Source organism: Kogia breviceps, chromosome 8 (genome assembly GCF_026419965.1).
Source record: "Kogia breviceps isolate mKogBre1 chromosome 8, mKogBre1 haplotype 1, whole genome shotgun sequence".
Lineage (NCBI taxonomy): Eukaryota > Metazoa > Chordata > Mammalia > Artiodactyla > Physeteridae > Kogia > Kogia breviceps.
Window position 1 is genome coordinate 5,266,739 of NC_081317.1, and position 17,019 is coordinate 5,283,757.

The 17,019-nt window shown below is 54.4% G+C and overlaps 1 protein-coding gene across 1 annotated transcript in view; it reads right to left on the reverse strand.

Annotated features, from left to right (window-relative positions):
- The window catches only part of LAMC3 (laminin subunit gamma 3), a 62,620-nt gene extending 49,077 nt beyond the window's left edge, over positions 1-13,543 (reverse strand). Inside the window, exon 1 of the mRNA XM_067040450.1 lies at positions 13,097-13,543. Within this exon, the coding sequence (XP_066896551.1) occupies positions 13,097-13,472 (376 nt within the window). The 5' untranslated portion in view covers positions 13,473-13,543. The remainder of the gene's footprint in view (positions 1-13,096) is intronic.
- Between the last annotated feature and the right edge of the window lie 3,476 nt (positions 13,544-17,019).

The window sequence follows — 17,019 nt, forward strand, 5'->3', positions numbered from 1 at the left end:
CATCTGTTTGATCCAAGGTTCTTAAGAGAAGTCTGTATCTGTTGGCCCCATGGTCTCAACTCCCAATTTAACCCTCAGTCCACTGCAATGCAGCTTCTCTGGGCCACTCAATAGAGACTGCTCCTGCAAAGACTCCTCACCAAGAGCCCCTGGTGGTCGCTGACAGGGGACCACGCCTTGCCGTACTGCCTGGGCCATGGATCATCCCCGTTACTTGGAAGCCCCCTCCCCCGGGCCTCCGTGCAGCCCACACTCCTGGCCCTGCCTCCTGGGTCTTGCTCCTGGGCTGCTCCTCCCGGCCCACCCTGGGTCCCCTCCTCGGCCGCCTCTGCTCAGTCCCGCCTCTCCCAGCGGCCTCTCCATCAGCTTTAGTCCTGCTCCCCTCCCCCACCCTGCTGACATCAAGATGGGGGACCTTCAGGCCCCACCCTGCCCTCCTCCCTGCCCAGCTGCCACCTTTACGCTGCAGGAGCTCTCACAATGGCTCCAGATCCACCACAATGACTCAGAGCTGGGAGGCCGGGGTGGGAAGGGCCATGTGGTTGAGGAGCAGGGAGGGTGGGGAGGACGGCCGCCTACGTCCTCAGCTGCCCCGACAGGTGTCAGCAAGCAACGCCTAGAGCGGTGGGATAGGGAGGGAGGGAGGGAGGGAGGCGCAAGAGGGAAGAGATATGGGAACATATGTACATGTACAACAGATTCACTTTGTTGTAAAGCAGAAACGAACACACCATCGTAAAGCAATTCTACTCCAATAAAGATGTTAAAAAAAAAAAAGAAAGAAAAACCGATGGACTACTGAACGAATGAATGACCAACAGAGAGAGCCTCCCATAAATTCTACTGTTAGCAGTCGGCTCACATTGCCCAGAGCAGCACAGAACTTCTCTACACGCCTTTCCCACACCTGCTTTCTTCCCTCTGGCTGTTCTGCCCTGGTCCCAGATACCCCAGGAGGCCTTTCCCGCTGCTGCCACCTCTGTCACTGTCCACTCTTCCTTATGCACTGAGGAGAAGTCATTTCAAGCCTCTGTTTAAACATCTTGGCCCAAAGGGAGAGCTAAATCTATAAAACTCTTAGAAGAAAATATAGGAGTAAATCTTCATGACCTGGGTTAGGCAAAGCCTTCTTAGAGGTGACACCAAAAGCACAACCGACAAAGGAAAAAAACAGATGAACTGAACTTCATCAAAATCAAAAAATTTGTGCTGCTAAAGACACCATTGAGAAAAATGAAAAGCCAACCCACAGAGTAGGAGAAACTATTTGCAAAGCATTATATCTGTTAAGGGATTTATCTAGGATATTTAAAGAACTCTTACAACTCAAAAATAAAAAGACAGATAAACCGGGAATTCCCTGGAGATCGAGTGGTTAAAACTCCACGCTTTCACTGCAGGGGGCACGGGTTCAATCCCTGGTCCGGGAACTAAGATCTCACAAGCTGTGCAGCGCAGCCAAAAAACAAAAACAAAAACAAGACAGATAACCCAATTTAAAAATGGAAAACAGAAAAAAGGATCTACATAGGCATTTCTCCAGAAAAGATATATCAATGGTCAATGAGCACATGAGAAGATACTCGACATCATTAGCCAGACCAAAACCACAAGGAGATACCACTTCACTCCCTTAAGACGGATGTAATAAAAGAGACAGACAAAAACAAGTGTTGGCAAGGAGGTGGTGAAATCGGAAGCCTCGTATGCAGCTGGTGAAGATGTAAAACGGTGCAGTTGCTTTGCAAAGCAGTCTGGTGGTTTCTCAAAATGTTAAACATAGAGTTACCACGATTCAGCAATCTCACTCCTAGGCGTGTACCCAGGCGAAATGAAAACATATGTCCTCCCCAAAACTTGTACACCAATGTTCAGAACGGCAGTACTCGTAAAATCCAAAGAATGGAAACAACTCAAATCTTCGTCAACAGATAAATGAACAAATAAAATGTGGTATATCATGCAAAGGAATATTATTTGGCAAGAAAAAGGAATAAAGTACTGACACATGCTACAATGTGGATGAACCTTGAAAATATTGTGATAAATAAAAGAAGCTAATCCCAAAGACTATATAATGTATGTTTTCACCTATATTAAATGTCCTGAATAGGCAAATCCAGAAAGACAGAAAGTAGATTAGTGGTTTTCAGGGCCTGGGGTGTTGGGTGAATATTTGGCAGGGGGAGGTGACTGCTAACGGGCACAGGGTCTCCTTGGAGGTGATCAAAATGTTCAAAAATGGATTGTGGTGATGGGTACACAATTCTATGAATAAGGCTAAAAAGCACTGAATTGTATACTTGAATTGTACAGTAAATTATATCTCCATAAAGCTGTTACATATATATATATATATATATATATATATTTTGTGTGTGTGTGTGTGTGTGTGTGTGTGTGTGTGTGTGGTACGCGGGCCTCTCACCGTCGTGGCCTCTCCCGTTGCGGAGCACAGGCTCCGGACGCTCAGGCTCAGCGGCCACGGCTCACGGGCCCAGCCGCTCCGCGGCACGTGGGATCTTCCCGGACCAGGGCACGAACCCGCGTCCCCCGCATCGGCAGGCGGACTCTCAACCACTGCGCCACCAGGGAAGCCCTGTTACATATATTTTTAAAAATTGGTCCTCACATCCATTAGGATGGCTATTATTTTTTAAAAAAACAGATAACAGGGACTTTCCTGGTGGTCCAGTGGTTAAGACTCCATGCTCCCAACGCAGGGGGCCCAGGTTCAATCCCTGGTCGGGGAACTAGATCCCACATGCCACAACTAAGAGTTCGCATGACGCAACTGAAGATCCCACATGCCACAACTAAGACACGGCACAGCCAAAATAAATAAATAAAATAAATAAATTTTAAAAATATTTTAAAAAATCAGATAACAATAACAAGCATTGGTGAGGATGTGGAAAAGTTGGAACCCTTGTGCACCGTTAGTAGGAGTGTAAAATGGTGCATTTGCTTTGGAAAACAGTTTGGCGGTTCCACAAAAAATTAAAAATGGACTTACCATATGATCCAGCAATTCTACTACTGAGTATAGACCCCAGAGTACTGAAAGCAGGGTCTTGAAGAAATATTTGGACACATAGGTTCATAGCAGCATTACACACAATAGCCAAGATGTAGAAGCAACCCATGTGTCCATCAACAGATGACAAATAAACAAAATGTGGTCCAGGGACTTCCCTGGTGGCACAGTGGTTAGGAATCCGCCTGCCAATGCAGGGGACACAGGTTCGAGCCCTGGTCCGGGAAGATCCCACATGCCGCGGAGCAACTAAGTCCGTGCGCCACAACTACTGAGCCTGCGCTCTAGAGCCCGCGAACCACAACTACTGAGCCCTCGTGCCACAACCACTGAAGCCCGTGCGCGTAGAGCCCGTGCTCTGCAACAAAGAGAGGCCACCCCAACAAGAAGCCCATGCACCGCAACGAAGAGTAGCCCCCGCTCGCCACAACTAGAGGAAGCCCGCGTGCAGCAACGAAGACCCAACGCAGCCAAAAATAAATTAATTAATCAAAAAACAAAACGTGGTCCATCCACCCAGTGAAATAGTATTCAGCCTTAAAAAGGAAGGAAATTCTGACACATGCTACAACATGGATGAACCCTGAGGACATTATGTGAAGCAAATTAAGCCAGTCATCAAAAGACAAATACTATATGATTCCACTTATACGAAGCCCCTAGAGGAGTCGAATTTACAGAGACAGAAAGTAGAATGGTGGGTGAGGGGAGAGAGCGATAGTATTTAATGGGGACAGTTTCAGTTTAGGAAGATGAAAAAATTCTGTGGGTGGATGGTGGTAAATATACAACAATGTGAATATACTTAATACCAGTGAACTGTACCCTTAAGAACGGTTAAGGTAATACATTTTATGTTATGTGTATTTTACCACAATAAAGGAAAAAACTGGGGCAAAAGTATACATATTGGCCCCTTGGGAATGCAGTGTGGTAACACAGATGAAGGGCCATAAAAGTATTCCTGGCCTTTGGTGGAAAAAAAAAAAAAAATCCCACTTCTGGGAATTCAGACAAGGCATGGAACTTAAATCAAGAAGTTCAAAAAAAAAAAAAAAAAAGTTCATCAAGGAATTTTGTTATAATAGGGAAAAAACTGGAACCATAAGACTTCAATAAACTGTAGGGCATAAACTCACAGGATGATTGAAACCACTGAGACAGCTGACAATGAATTTATATTACATGGGAAAGTGAAAATGTTGAAGGAAAAAAAAAAGACAAACGATCTTACGTTTAGAATCATCAGATGATATTTAAAAATCCCTAAAGAACAAGCAGAAACGAAAGACATCGAACGCATAAACATGACTGTCCTCAGGGCAGAGGACTCAGCGACTTTTCTTCCCTTTTCAAGTGTTCTACATTTTCCCAATGTTTTCTCATGAAGTTTGTTCTAATTTAAAAACTGGAGAAAACACAAATTACAAAAAACAATTTACAAAGCAACCGCCTTGCCATGTTCTGTTTTAAGATGTTTTTCAAAGTTACATTGCAGCACAGCCTGGCACTGTCACTCCAAGTGCCTTAAAAGAAAGCATGAGTCGCCAACGGAGCCAGTGTCTGGGGCGGCCGCTTCTGTCCTGAGCAGGCGTCAGACCTCGGAACCAGGTGAGGACTTGCCCCAGGTGTGCGTTCACGAAAGGATGCTGTGTGGAGGTCGCCGTGGGCCCAGAGGCCCAGATTCCTCTGTAAACATCTAGCAGCCAGACACTTCTCAGGAGGGGAGCTTGGAGCCACTTAAAAGGTAGCCGGCAGCTAGAAGCGTGATTGGAAAAAGGCAGCCACCGGGATTTCAAACAAATGAGCAAGCATCACACACTAGGAAACATCGCGGCTTTTCCCTTTCCTTGCCAAGCCAGGAGGTGAGAGAAGATGCAGGGACATCACAGAGGAGCGGCAGGGACTTTCTGTTCCAAGAGTTAACAGAAGGGCTAAGAGTTAATTAGAAGGGCTAAGAAAGCAACTTAATCCCTGCTTTGCGATGAAAGGGTTTCCGCCAAAGGCAATCCGAAGGCTGGGGAAGGAACTGGCTCTGAGATCTTCTAAACAGTGACAAGAATTAAATTTGCAGCCTCAACCCAGACACTTGCAAGCGCCAGGGGCCAATGAGGCGTCAGGGTGATTGAGACAGGTGTGCTCCCATCAAGAAAGCTGGGCCGAAACGTCATCCCCACCTGTTAACCGCGGAGTGACTGCTTGGGACCACATGGATCTCAACTCCCAGCCACCCAATATGCTGTTCCCTCTGCTCCTCACCTGGCTGGCTTCCGTGCATCCCTGCCCATCCCAGTCTGGTTCAGCAGACTGAGCGAATGCCCCAGCCTGGGTCCTGCGTGGGACACCTTTCTGCCGCCTCCCCCTCATGGCTACTCATCCCTGGGGCTGTGCGTCTGGGCGCCTCACTGGTGCTCCCCAGCTGCCCTGAGCCCCTTCGCCCTGTTCTGCAAAGACCTGCTCAGCCCTCCCACTAGTCTGTGCCCTCCTTGGGACGGGGCAGTGAACCCTTAGAGCCGAGCACAGTGCCTGGTACACAGTAGGTGCTCCATAAGTGGTTGCCAGGCGAAGCATGATTGGTACCTTCAAGGAGGTTACAATCCAGTGAACAAGTTGAGACAGGCAGGCCTGACATGACTGAGGCTCTCACAGTGTTCTGCCAATCAGGACCCCGGAGGGAGCCTGTTTAACAGCAGCCAGCATTTAGTGAGCACCTACTATGTGCCAGGCACCTTGTTAAGGGCTCTATGCACACCCTACCTCAGAGACCCCCGAACAGTTCCATAACCGTGCACATCTTACTAACAAGGAGCCCGAGGTTCAGGCAGGAGAAAGGGTCTCGCACAGCGTCGCGTAGAAAACAGCTGAGTCTCTACTCGACTGCAGGCTCGTCTGCCCTCGAGTTGCCGAACCAGCCACCCCTCCGCTCAACGCTCAGAGAGAAAGGGCTGCCCAGGAAGGAGGTGCCAGTGCCCATGAAAACTGCGGAGGTCGCCCAAGCCAGCACCAGCAGCGCCAAGCCATGTCCTCTCCAGCCAGCTGGGACAAAAAGCCCAAGAGGAATGACACCAGGGCGGTCATAAAAGCGGGCTGGCCCGCATCCGGCACTGACCAAGCAGAGTGAGCTCCGAAGGAGAGGCTTATTTGGGGAAAAATGGAAACAAAACAAAGCCCTTTAATTGGAGCCATCTGGGGAGCAGTGGCTGGAGGGGACAGGGCGGGGAGCTGAGCGGGAAATGCGTGGGCGAGGCTGCCCTGCCCGCTGTGGGCATGAGAACCAGGTGGGGAGAGCCGCTCCCAGCCTGCAGGAGGCATCACAGCAGGGCTCCTCCCGCCCTAGCGTCTGCTCATCCAGCTCTCGTCTTCCTCTCCCACCCTAGCTCTTGGCAATTTGGGGCTCGTTGAATCCCTGTGAAGAGCTGGGGAATCCCTGTGACCACAGTGCCAGACGCCATGAGAGCCTGGCTGAATCAGAGCTAGGCCCACGACAGTTCCCTCAACTTTGGGCCAAGAGTCTAAACCCCAAATACGGATCAAGATCGTCAAGCCTATTGTCTAACCTGGGGAGAGTGAACAGATTTCGTCTGATTGATTATTGCCTAGGGCTTTGTGTTAAGAAGGATTCTGAGGTCCAGTCTGAATGGAGCCATGACTGAAATGTACAAACTACAATCTGCCAAGAGAGGTGTCAGGGCAATTAAGACCATTGCAATCAATCAGGGAACAGATGAGGGGCCGGGTGGGAATGATGGAGAGGAAGGCAAAGACAAGGAACATTCCAGAGAATGATCTAGTGATCTGGCGAATGCTGAAGTCAAAGGATGAGGAGGGAAGAATTGCAGCGGATTCCTGAGTTCCTGGCTTTGGACGAGGGGGAAGGAAGAAGGATGCCTTTACTTTTAAATTTTAAATATATATATAAAACATAAAATTTCCCATCTTAATCATTTTTAAGCATACGGATCACTGGTATGAAGCCCATTCACACTGTTGTGCAACCGTGGCCACCATCCATCTTCAGAACTTTTTCATCTTCCCAAACTGAAACCCCACACCCATTAAACACTAACTTCCCATTCTTTCCTCCCCCAGCCCCTGGCAACCACCATTCTACTTTCTGTCCCTATGAATGTGACTCGTTTAGGGACTCATATGAGTGGAATCATAGAGTGTTTGTCCTTCTGTGTCTGGCTGATTTCACTGAGCATCATGTCTTCAAGGTTCATCCACGTAGCACCATGTGTCAGAATCGCCTTCCTTTTTTTTTTTTTTTTTTTTTTTTTTTTCGGTATGCGGGCCTCTCACTGTTGTGGCCTCTCCCGTTGCGGAGCACAGGCTCCGGACGCACAGTCTCAGCGGCCATGGCTCACAGGCTTAGTTGCTCCGCGGCATGTGGGATCTTCCCGGACCGGGGCACGAACCCGTGACCCCTGCATCGGCAGGCGGATTCTCAACCGCTGCGCCACCAGGGAAGCCCTCGCCTTCCTTTTTAAGGCTGAAAAATATTCCATTGTATGGCTATGCCACATTTTGCTTATTCATTCATCAGTGGACACTTGGGTTGCTTCCACGCTTCAGTTATTGTGAATAACGCCGTTATGAATATGGTTTACGCGGTGCACCTCTACTTTTGGACCCTAAGTTTGGGGCCCTTGTGTGACATTCAAGGGTCGACTTTCAGGAGGATGCTCGAATGACCTGGGCAATGGCTCAGGTGGGAGACTGGGCTGGAGGTGCAGGTGGAGCCCCAAATGTCGACCATGATCCCAAGAGGCAAAGCCAGGGGCATGAGACGGGGAGAGGGCACAGCTGGTGGCAGGGCTGGCGGGGAGATGAGAGAGAGCAGGGGAAGGGAGGCAGGTGAAGCGGCTGGAGCCCTGGGGTGCCCAGGTGCGGGGCAGGGCCAGGAGGAAGGGCGGGGCCCCAGCTTAAGAGTCTGGGATGTATCTGGAAGGCCGGGGAGTTATTCATTCACGCATTTATCCACTCATTCCTTGTTTCCAGGGAGGAAATACAGTGTAGCCATGATGTGCTGGGGTTCACATCCCCACTCCGCTGCTTAGCAGCTCCGCTGCCTTGGGCCAAATACCTAACCTCCCTCCAGTGAAACGGGCGAGTGTCTTGAACACAGTGACTCCATTTCCCCGTTTGCAAAACGGGCGTCACAATAAAAGGGCTTCATGAGTAAATGCCTGCAAAGCACTCACAACAGTCCCCGGCACACGCATGACTAAATGCTGTCATTCCATCCATCCACCCAACCACCAGCACCCCTGGGCAGGGGGCCCTGCACCGGGCGCTGGGGTGCAGCTGTGAAAACAGGCATTCCCTCTGTAGCCTGGAGCCGGTGATGGACACAAACAAACCAAAACCTCACGCTCATGATCTAGACTGTGACGGGGGAAGGGTGAGGGGCTGCGAGAACATTCAGGGAGGCTCCCTGCCCAGTCCTGGGGGCTGAGGGGTTCCCGTAGGAGGTGACCTCAAAGCCTAGTGGGCCAGATGGCGGCCTGTCTGCTGTTGCATCCCCAGGGCTGGGTACAGGAACTGGCTCGCGGTAGGCACTAGGCTGTTTTGTTTATGAATGAGATACGGGTTTATCCAGGAGAAGGCGGGAACAGGAAGTTTTGCCGGGCAGATGCAACAGCAAAGGCAAAGACCAGGAGGAGAGAGGCAGGCTCGGCCCATCCGCTGCCCCGCTGGAGGGCAGCTGGTGCCGCCAGAGTGGGAGGGGAGGGAGGGGAGATCTGGAGGCTGCCTGTAGGCTTCCTGGGCTTTGGCACTTCCCACTCCTGCGACCGCTGGGTCCATCCTGAGCCCAGAGGGGGGCGAGGCGGCCAGGACCAGCTGGGCCCAGGGCCACGGGGGGCTGCTTCTGTAGTAGAGGCTAATCAGAGACGCTGCCTTGACCCCTGACCTGACTGGGGCCCAGCATTCCGGCCAGAACCCCCAGGGAGAAGGAAGGAGGACTTGGCGCCCCGGCACTGGCCTCGTCCAATGCAAACACGGCCGCCCACTCGACAGGAAGACGCAGTGGAGCCAAAGCTCAGGAGACCCGGCCTGCGTCGGGCTCCACAGGGGCCGGCAGGTCCTTCTGACGTCCAGCTCCCGCTGGGCCAGGCCCCGCCGTCCTCTTGTCCCCTCCGCTCTGGCCATCCGGGCCGTGCAGGTGCAAGAACACACAGAGCGGCCTCCTGGATCCCCGTGACCTGGAATGCCCTCCACTCTTTTGTCAACTCCCATCACCCTTCAGATCTCCGAGAGGCCCGCTCACCGGGGGTGTGTCCCCTGAGCATAAATCTTCATCCACATGGTTCCCGGGGCCCAGCTCGTCTTGTGGCTCCGCGAAGATGGAGCAGATGCTGAACGGATGCAGGGAAAACTGGCCCTGCACACGGGAAGTGCCCAGCCGGGATCTGAGGCTGGAGGGCAGCCGGGGGGGTGGTGGTGGTGCAGAAGCACACTCACCATTCCTCCTGAAACCTTCCCCTCGCTCAGGGGCTCAGAACTCACCTGCTCAGGGACTTAACGGTCTTTCCAGTAGGTTCTCAGGAATCCAAGAAAGTGTACAAGGAAGAAGGGAGACTCCCCCGAGCCCAGCCAAAAGCTGAGGCGTAACTGGACGTTTATCCTCCCCAAATGCAGCGCACTGCGGGGAGGGTCCCAGGGTCTGCGGAGGGACCCTAGGCGCCGATTCCATCCTCAGAGCCTCAGTTTCCCTGTCTATAAAAGAACAAACGGGGAGCTCCCCGGCGGTCCAGCGGTTAAGACTCCACGGTCCCAATGCAGGGGGCACGGGTTCAACCCCTGGTCGGGGAACTCAGATGCCACACGCCGCACGGCGCGGCCAAAGAAAAAGAACAAACGGTGCTGGGATGGGGTGCTGACTTCGTGGGGTCCCTAGCACGTGGTGAGGGCCCCCTGAATGCCGTGTTACCCCGGATGACCATCCACCTCCCACACAGCCACCACAGGGCTCCAGCCTGCTCACTTCCCATGGCCTCCGTGGAGGGCTGGGGGCCACCAGACCCCGCTGCTGCCTTCGCATCCCAGACAGGAAGGCTCAGCTTAGCGACAGGACTCAGGGATTGGGAACAGATGTCTGCGAGCTCGCAGGGGGCTGGGAAAGCAGCGACCTCCATCCGGGGCTGACCGGCCTCCCGTCCCTCCCCCGGCCTCACCCCACTCCGTCCAGGAGACCGAGGCCAGAGCCGCTGCCTACTCCTCCCTCCAGCGAGGTCAAGGAGAGAGGGGGCAGAGCCAGCAGAGGCGGCCGGAGGGCTCCCCCGCCCACCTTGACTGAGGGTCCACCCGGCCCCCACCCTGGTGAGCCCAGACCTCTTCTTGCCCTGATATCATGCGAGCTGTGGCTCAGCGTGGAGAAAACCGAACTTGAATGGAATCAAACGTGGGCCACGCCCGGGGTTGTTGTGGGTCCCCAGAACCCCTCCTGCATAAATGGGACCAGGGTCGGGATGTCTTTTGAGAGCGAGCTGGGCGAACATTTGTCAATCCCTTTGGAAGAGGCCTCCCCAAGGGGAAGCTCAGCCTGAGCCGCTCTCGGCAGAGTCCTGTCGGTCACACACAAGGACTGTCCCAGCTCCCGTAGGCACTTGGCCGACCTGAGCTCACGGGACCTGCATACCGCCCGAGAGGTAGCAACCCTCACCCCATTTGACAGGGAGGAAACCGAGGCACGGGGAGGGGGTGGCGTTTGCCCAGTGAGTGGCTGTGCTGGGCCTGAGTGCAAAGCCTCTTCCGTGGCCTGGGGCCGGCAAAAGAGAGCACTGAGCTGAGCCCGGGGCACAGGACGGAGGAGGTGACATTGTCCCTCCTTCATTCATTCACCGTACAGACCCTTCCAGAGCCCCTCCCACGTGCCTGATGCTGCACAACACCATGGGAAGAACAATGCTGTGTGTGTGTGTGTGTGTGTGTGTGTGTGTGTGTGTGTGTGTGTGTGTGTGTGTGTGGTGTAGGGCCTGGCACACAGCAAGTGTAAACGAGAACTGCCCCAAATCCAAACACGTAGACCCTCCCCCGCCCGCTCCCGCCTCGTCTGGGCCTGGCCTGAGCCCGTCATCCGCCCCGGGTTCCACCCACACAAGCAACGCATCAGCCAATCCCGCATCCTCTGTCATGGAACAGACTGTCTCCCACAGTCCCCATCCTATCCCAGATTCCTTCCCCTGTGGCCTTGGGGTCCTGCCAGGCCATTCCCGCCAGCTCCCCCAACCTCTCTCCCCCGACTGGTTTCCTGTCACACGCCTGCGTAGAGACCCTGTCCCATTCCATCCCTCCCATCCCATTGACAAGCCCCACCTGGAGAGCCCGCCAGGTCCATGGGTGGTTAACAAGGCCTCAGAGCCACCGAGCTTCTTGGGGTGGCAGTGGGTAGCAGCCTGCTCTTCTGAGAAGGCTCAGTGTCCCCTCTACCACCTCAGTGCCATTGCCCAGCCCTCCCCAAGGCACTGTCACCCAGAGCTAGGAAGAGCCAACTCCACCGATGGGTGGAATTCATGTCAAGGAGTTTATGCTCTGACCTTGGATACACACGGATGTCAGTATCATTTAGCAGCTGTGTGTCTTTGGGCAAAAGACTTAACCTCTCTGAACCTCAATTTTCTCATCTGAAAAATAGGGATACATTCCCATAATTCCTTATCAAAACTGTTGGGCTCTGGATGTAGTTGAGAATTCAGGCCTCTTCAGACTTTAGAGAGATGATGCCGTCCTTATGCCATGCATTGTGTTAACACCTCCAGGCGGGTCTAGGGCTAGCAACCATGCCCAAACATCTCAGGAACAGAATGTAGGACTCACTCTAGGAGCAACAAGGTCTATAAGTAGCCTCAGGTCAGGTTTAGCAGCCGAAATGAGTTATAGAAATACTTCGAGGGGCTTCCCCACTGGTCCAACGGTTAAGACTCCATGCTCCCAGTGCGAGGGGCCTGGGTCCGAACCCTGGTCAGGGGACTAGATCCCGCATGCATGCCTCAACTAAGAGCCTTTGTGCCACAGCTAAGACTCAGCGCAGCCAAATAAATAAATATTTTTAAAAAATACTTTGAGGGCTTCCCTGGTGGCGTGGCGGTTGAGAGTCCGCCTGCCGATGCAAGGGACACGGGTTCGTGCACCGGTCTGGGAGGATCCCACATGCCGCGGAGCGGCTGGGCCCGTGAGCCATGGCCGCTGAGCCTGCGCGTCCGGAGCCTGTGCTCCGCAGCGGGAGAGGCCACAACAGTGAGAGGCCAGCGTACCAAAAAAAGAAAAAAAAAAAAAAAACTTTGAGTTTTCAGAGCTTTGGGAGATTCTGAACCCACAGATAAGGGAGTGTGGACCGATAGAAACACTCCCTCCCTGAAAGGGCTATGGAGCCAGGGGTCGGGGGTGGGGTGGGGGGGGGGAGGTGGCTATTCCCATCCCCTGAAACGGGGGAGGTGCCAGGAGTGAAGTGCTGGGTCCAGACTCAGGATTGTGATTCCCGGGGACCTAAGGGCTCTTGCAGCTTGGCGTGGGGTTGGGTGGAGAGGCTTGGGCACGGCAGAGAGGCCATGCCATCCGGTCCAGTTACCCAACAGCCGGGTGAAACTTGGCTCCTGCCCTGAGGGCAACCTTCCCGCCGATGAACACGCTGGCTCTTTCCCCAAGATCACTCCCAGGGACGGCCACACAGCCTCGGGGATTCACTGAACCCCAGAAGTCAACCAGGTGCCCCAAGATTAGGAGCCCCTGCCCCAGAGAGCCGACTGGTTCACCCCCTGGTGGGTCACCTCCCTTCTTTGCCCACAACAGCTCTGGGTCTAGGATGGACAATCACTACAGGGCATGGTCCTCGCACCCAGATCCACTGCTCTGTAAAGGGCTCCCAGGAGGCTTCCCACCCCTCCCAGCCCCAAGAGACACCCATCAGTCTATCCTTCCAGAGAGTGGGGGGCACAGGTCCCTTTCCTGAGGCCCCCCACGTCTCGATCCTACAGCTAACCCAGGGCGCGCAGCCTCGAGCCCCCTATGGTGGGCACCGGGGACGAGGTGATGGCGCTGCCCTGAGCCCGCGCTTACCCAGGCTCAGAGTGATGTTGACCGAGGTGGGGTACTGCACCCCGAAGGCCATGGACGGGCTCTGCCACCAGGTGCTGTCGTCCTGGCTGTGGAAGTCGGTGAGGTAGGAGGCGTTGTGGTGGCGCTCGGGGTCGGCGGCGTCGCAGCGCTGACACTGCGCCCCCGCCCCCTGAGCGCCCACGTGCGCACAGAAGTCCTCGGGCGGGCGGCCGCACGTGTGGGAGGCCTCGGCTAGCCGGCCGAACGCCGCGTTCTCGAACACGGGCAGGCAGCGCTGCGGGCGCCCCGCGCCGTCGTAACACGCGCCCATGCCCGCGCCGGCCGCCCGCGGCGCCAGGAACGCCAGACCCAGCAGGAGCGCGGCCACCGCCGCCATGGTCAAGGGCACCGACGCCCTCGCGGTCCGGCAGTGCGCGCCCGGTTCCGCGCGCCCGCCTCGGCTCCGGCTCCGGTGGGCGCGTCCCGCGCGCGGGGCCCCAGTACGCGCCTCCCCCGGCGGGCGGGACCCATGGCGGGAGGGAGGGACAGACGGCGGGCAGCGCCCCCCAACCTCGCGACTGCTCCGTCCCTGGGCGCTCACCCCCACCTGGTGGTCGTGCCCGGGAGTGCCCGGCTCGGGAGTCAGCCGCAGCTGCCTTGCCCTGGCTCTGCCGGGAGAGCCTGGCTCTCTGACCCCCGGTGTCCTCGTCTGTAAAACGGGATTGGTAATGATGCAGGTTCATTACCGTGCTTGTGAGGTTTCAGCGGCTGTCCATGGCATGGAAACTGCTCACTGGTGCCTTTCAAGTCCTGAAATAAAAGGGGGCATCAGGGTGTCTAGCTGGTCTTTCCCGTTGCACGTCTCCTCCCAGCAATAAAGTCACCCTAGGGGTAGTTCCTTAAGTTGCCACTGTTCCATTAACTCTGCAAAGTGCTTCTGCTGCTGGCTGTCCTCTGCTCTCAAAGCAGAGATTCTAAGCTGACATTTGTGACCAAGGATACCTGGTCTCATCACAGACGTCACTTCAGAGAGAGACCTGCCCTCCCCCCACCCGCAGGAGATACCCACTTATATGCTCCAATCAAAGGAAAAAGTCAGGGCTTCACTGGTGGCGCAGTGGTTGAGAGTCCGCCTGCCGATGCAGGGGACACGGGTTTGTGTCCCGGTCCGGGAAGATCCCACATGCCGCGGAGCGGCTGGGCCCGTGAGCCATGGCCGCTGAGCCTGCGCGTCCGGAGCCTGTGCTCCGCAACGGGAGAGGCCACAACAGTGAGAGGCCCACGTACCGCCAAAAAAAAAAAAAAAAAAAAAAAAAAAAAAAAGGAAAAAGTCAGAAGCTCATATCAATAGATGCTAGAGAAAACACTTGATAAAACTTAGCAGCCCTTCCCAGAAAAACTCTAAGGAAAATAGTAATAAACTTCCTAAACATGCTCAGGACTATTTTTCAACTGCAGTCTTTGCAGCTAGGTCCTTCCCATCAGATGTCCTTGCTTGAGACTGTGAAAGTAAAAGTGGGCAGAGGCCATCCTCTGCCCTTCTGGTGATTTTTTCCGGTGGCAAGTGAGGTCACAGAGGAGGAGGCTTTCTGCAGCAGCGTGCTTCCCATTCTCCAGCTCTGTGGGGGTTGAGAGGGCTTTGTGTAGTGGTAGCAGCAGCTGTGGCATCTTGACTCCTATTTCTACCCCCTGGATTGCGGTTACAGAGTGAGCTCCCAGAGCCTCAGGTGGTGGCAGCTTCCCAGGTGGGTCAGTTCTGCAATGTCCTAGATGTCAGCACTTCCAGTGTCCTTCCATCCATCCCCTGAGCACTTATGTCTCTGCATTCAGTCCTTCCTGTTGCAAACACCTAAGCACTTGCCAAGTGCTTGGCGCCGAGCCCAGCATGGTGAGGGTGGAGAGGGTGGGCAATAAATTGCCATCACTACAATGAAGACAAGATCCTGCTCTCTATGAGCCCTCGGTCTGACTGGAGAGGGAGACGGGGCACTAAGAAACAGCCTGATGACATTGCAAGGCTTGTTCTTGCCTGTTTTATAAGACTGGATTGTGACCTCATGTTTTCCAGTCGTTTGTTCCTCAGTAAACATGTGCTGTTGCCCACTGTGTACCCTGCACTGTGTTGGGGACACAGAGGTGAATTAGACACCCCCCACCCCACCCCCTAGTGAGGGAGAGACACCATATCCATTGATGTCCATGAAGAGGCTGATAGGATGTGACGGAAGGTGGTGCATGGGGGGCTTGGGGAGTAGGGAGGGTGGGGTGGCCAGCTCTGCCTGCAGGTGGAGGGTGCTTCCTAGAAGAGACGATAAATAGACCAAGTTGTAAAGGGTGAGTAGGGGAAAGGGCATCTCAGGCAGGAGGCACAGCATGTGCAAAGGCTCAGACGTCTGAATGGGTAGGGCAAACCTGTTGTGTGTTTGCAGCTCTGGGTGGGGAGTTGGTTCTGGGGGCGAGGCTGGAGCAGGGTGCAGAGGCCAGATGATGTGGGGTGCTGGGCACCACGGTGATGAGCAGGGGCTTTGTCCTGTAGAGGATCTGCGGCTGCTGTGGGTTGTGAGTTGTTGGTGGGCAGGGACCTTGTGTACCTCACCCCCTGTCCTCAGGGTCTGAGCTGAGCATAGTTCAGGGAATGTTTGGGGAACAAGCAGGAACCACATGGCTGACAAAGGCTGATCCTACAGGGGCAGGGCCGGAGATGATGGCTCCTTTAAGAGGCGCCAGCCGGGTGCCCCCTGACCTTGCCCAGCTCCTGGCAATGGCTCTTGAGGGGACCACACCACACTAAGGGGCCAGGATGAGGGGCTAAGTTTAGTTTGGGAAATCAGGGGAGGCTTCTTGGAAGAGGTGACAGCACAGTGGAGACCTGAAAGATGGGATGAGAGGCAGGGTGGAGAGGGAGGGCTCACACTGATGGGAGCTGACAGGGACCCCTCAGCTGTCACCCTCAGAGAACATCTTCTCCCTGGAGTTAACAAGTTCAGACAGGCCCAGGGACATGGTTGGCCTTGGGACCTGCCACCCCTTAGTACAGCAACTGTCTCAACCCTCCTCTGTCCCCAGCCCGAGCAGGGCCTGGGCCTGGGATTGATTGAACCCTGGATAGCCCTTCAAATCCAAGGGGCCCAGATGGATAAATGATGCACTCTCTTGTGGGTGGTGGAGGGGCCAGAGGCTGGGCTCCAAAGGAGGTAACAATGGCTGTTGGGGCTTCCCTGGTGGCGCAGTGGTTAAGAATCCGCCTGCCAATGTCAGGGACACGGCTTCGATCCCTGGTCCAGGAAGATCCCACATGCTGCAGAGCAGCTAAGTCCGTGCGGCACAACTACTGAGCCTGCGCTCTAGAGCCCATGAGCCACAACTACTGAACCCACGTGCCACAACTGCTGAAGCCCTCACACCTAGAACCCGTGCTGTGAAACAAGAGAAGCCACCGCAATGAGAAGCCCGTGCACTGCAACGAAGAGTAGCCCCCACTCGCCGCAACTAGAGGAAGCCCGTGTGCAGCAGCAAAGACCCAATGCAGCCAAAAATAAATAAATTTCTTTAAAAAAAAAAAAGACTGTCCACTCATCATTCATTCACTCGCTGGACAGACATTTACTTAAGTCCACATGCCATGCCCTGGGCTGGGCACAGGGGACAGAGTGATGAATTGGTGAAACTGTCCCTGCACTTGGGGGGCCCCAATAATAAACTGGTGATTATAACACAGAGTGATCAATCAGAGCACTGGGGAAGAGAGAGTAAAGAGCAGGTGTTTACCCCAGTCTGGAGAAGTCAGGGAAGGCTTCCTGGAAGAGGTGAAGTCTCAGCTGAGACCCAGAGAGGAGGAGATAGCCAGCAAAGGGGATGGGAATGAGCATTCCAGGAGAGGAAACAGCATGTGAAAGGCTTGGAGACAAAAGCGAAGAACTGAAGGAAGCCCAGGGTGGCTGGAG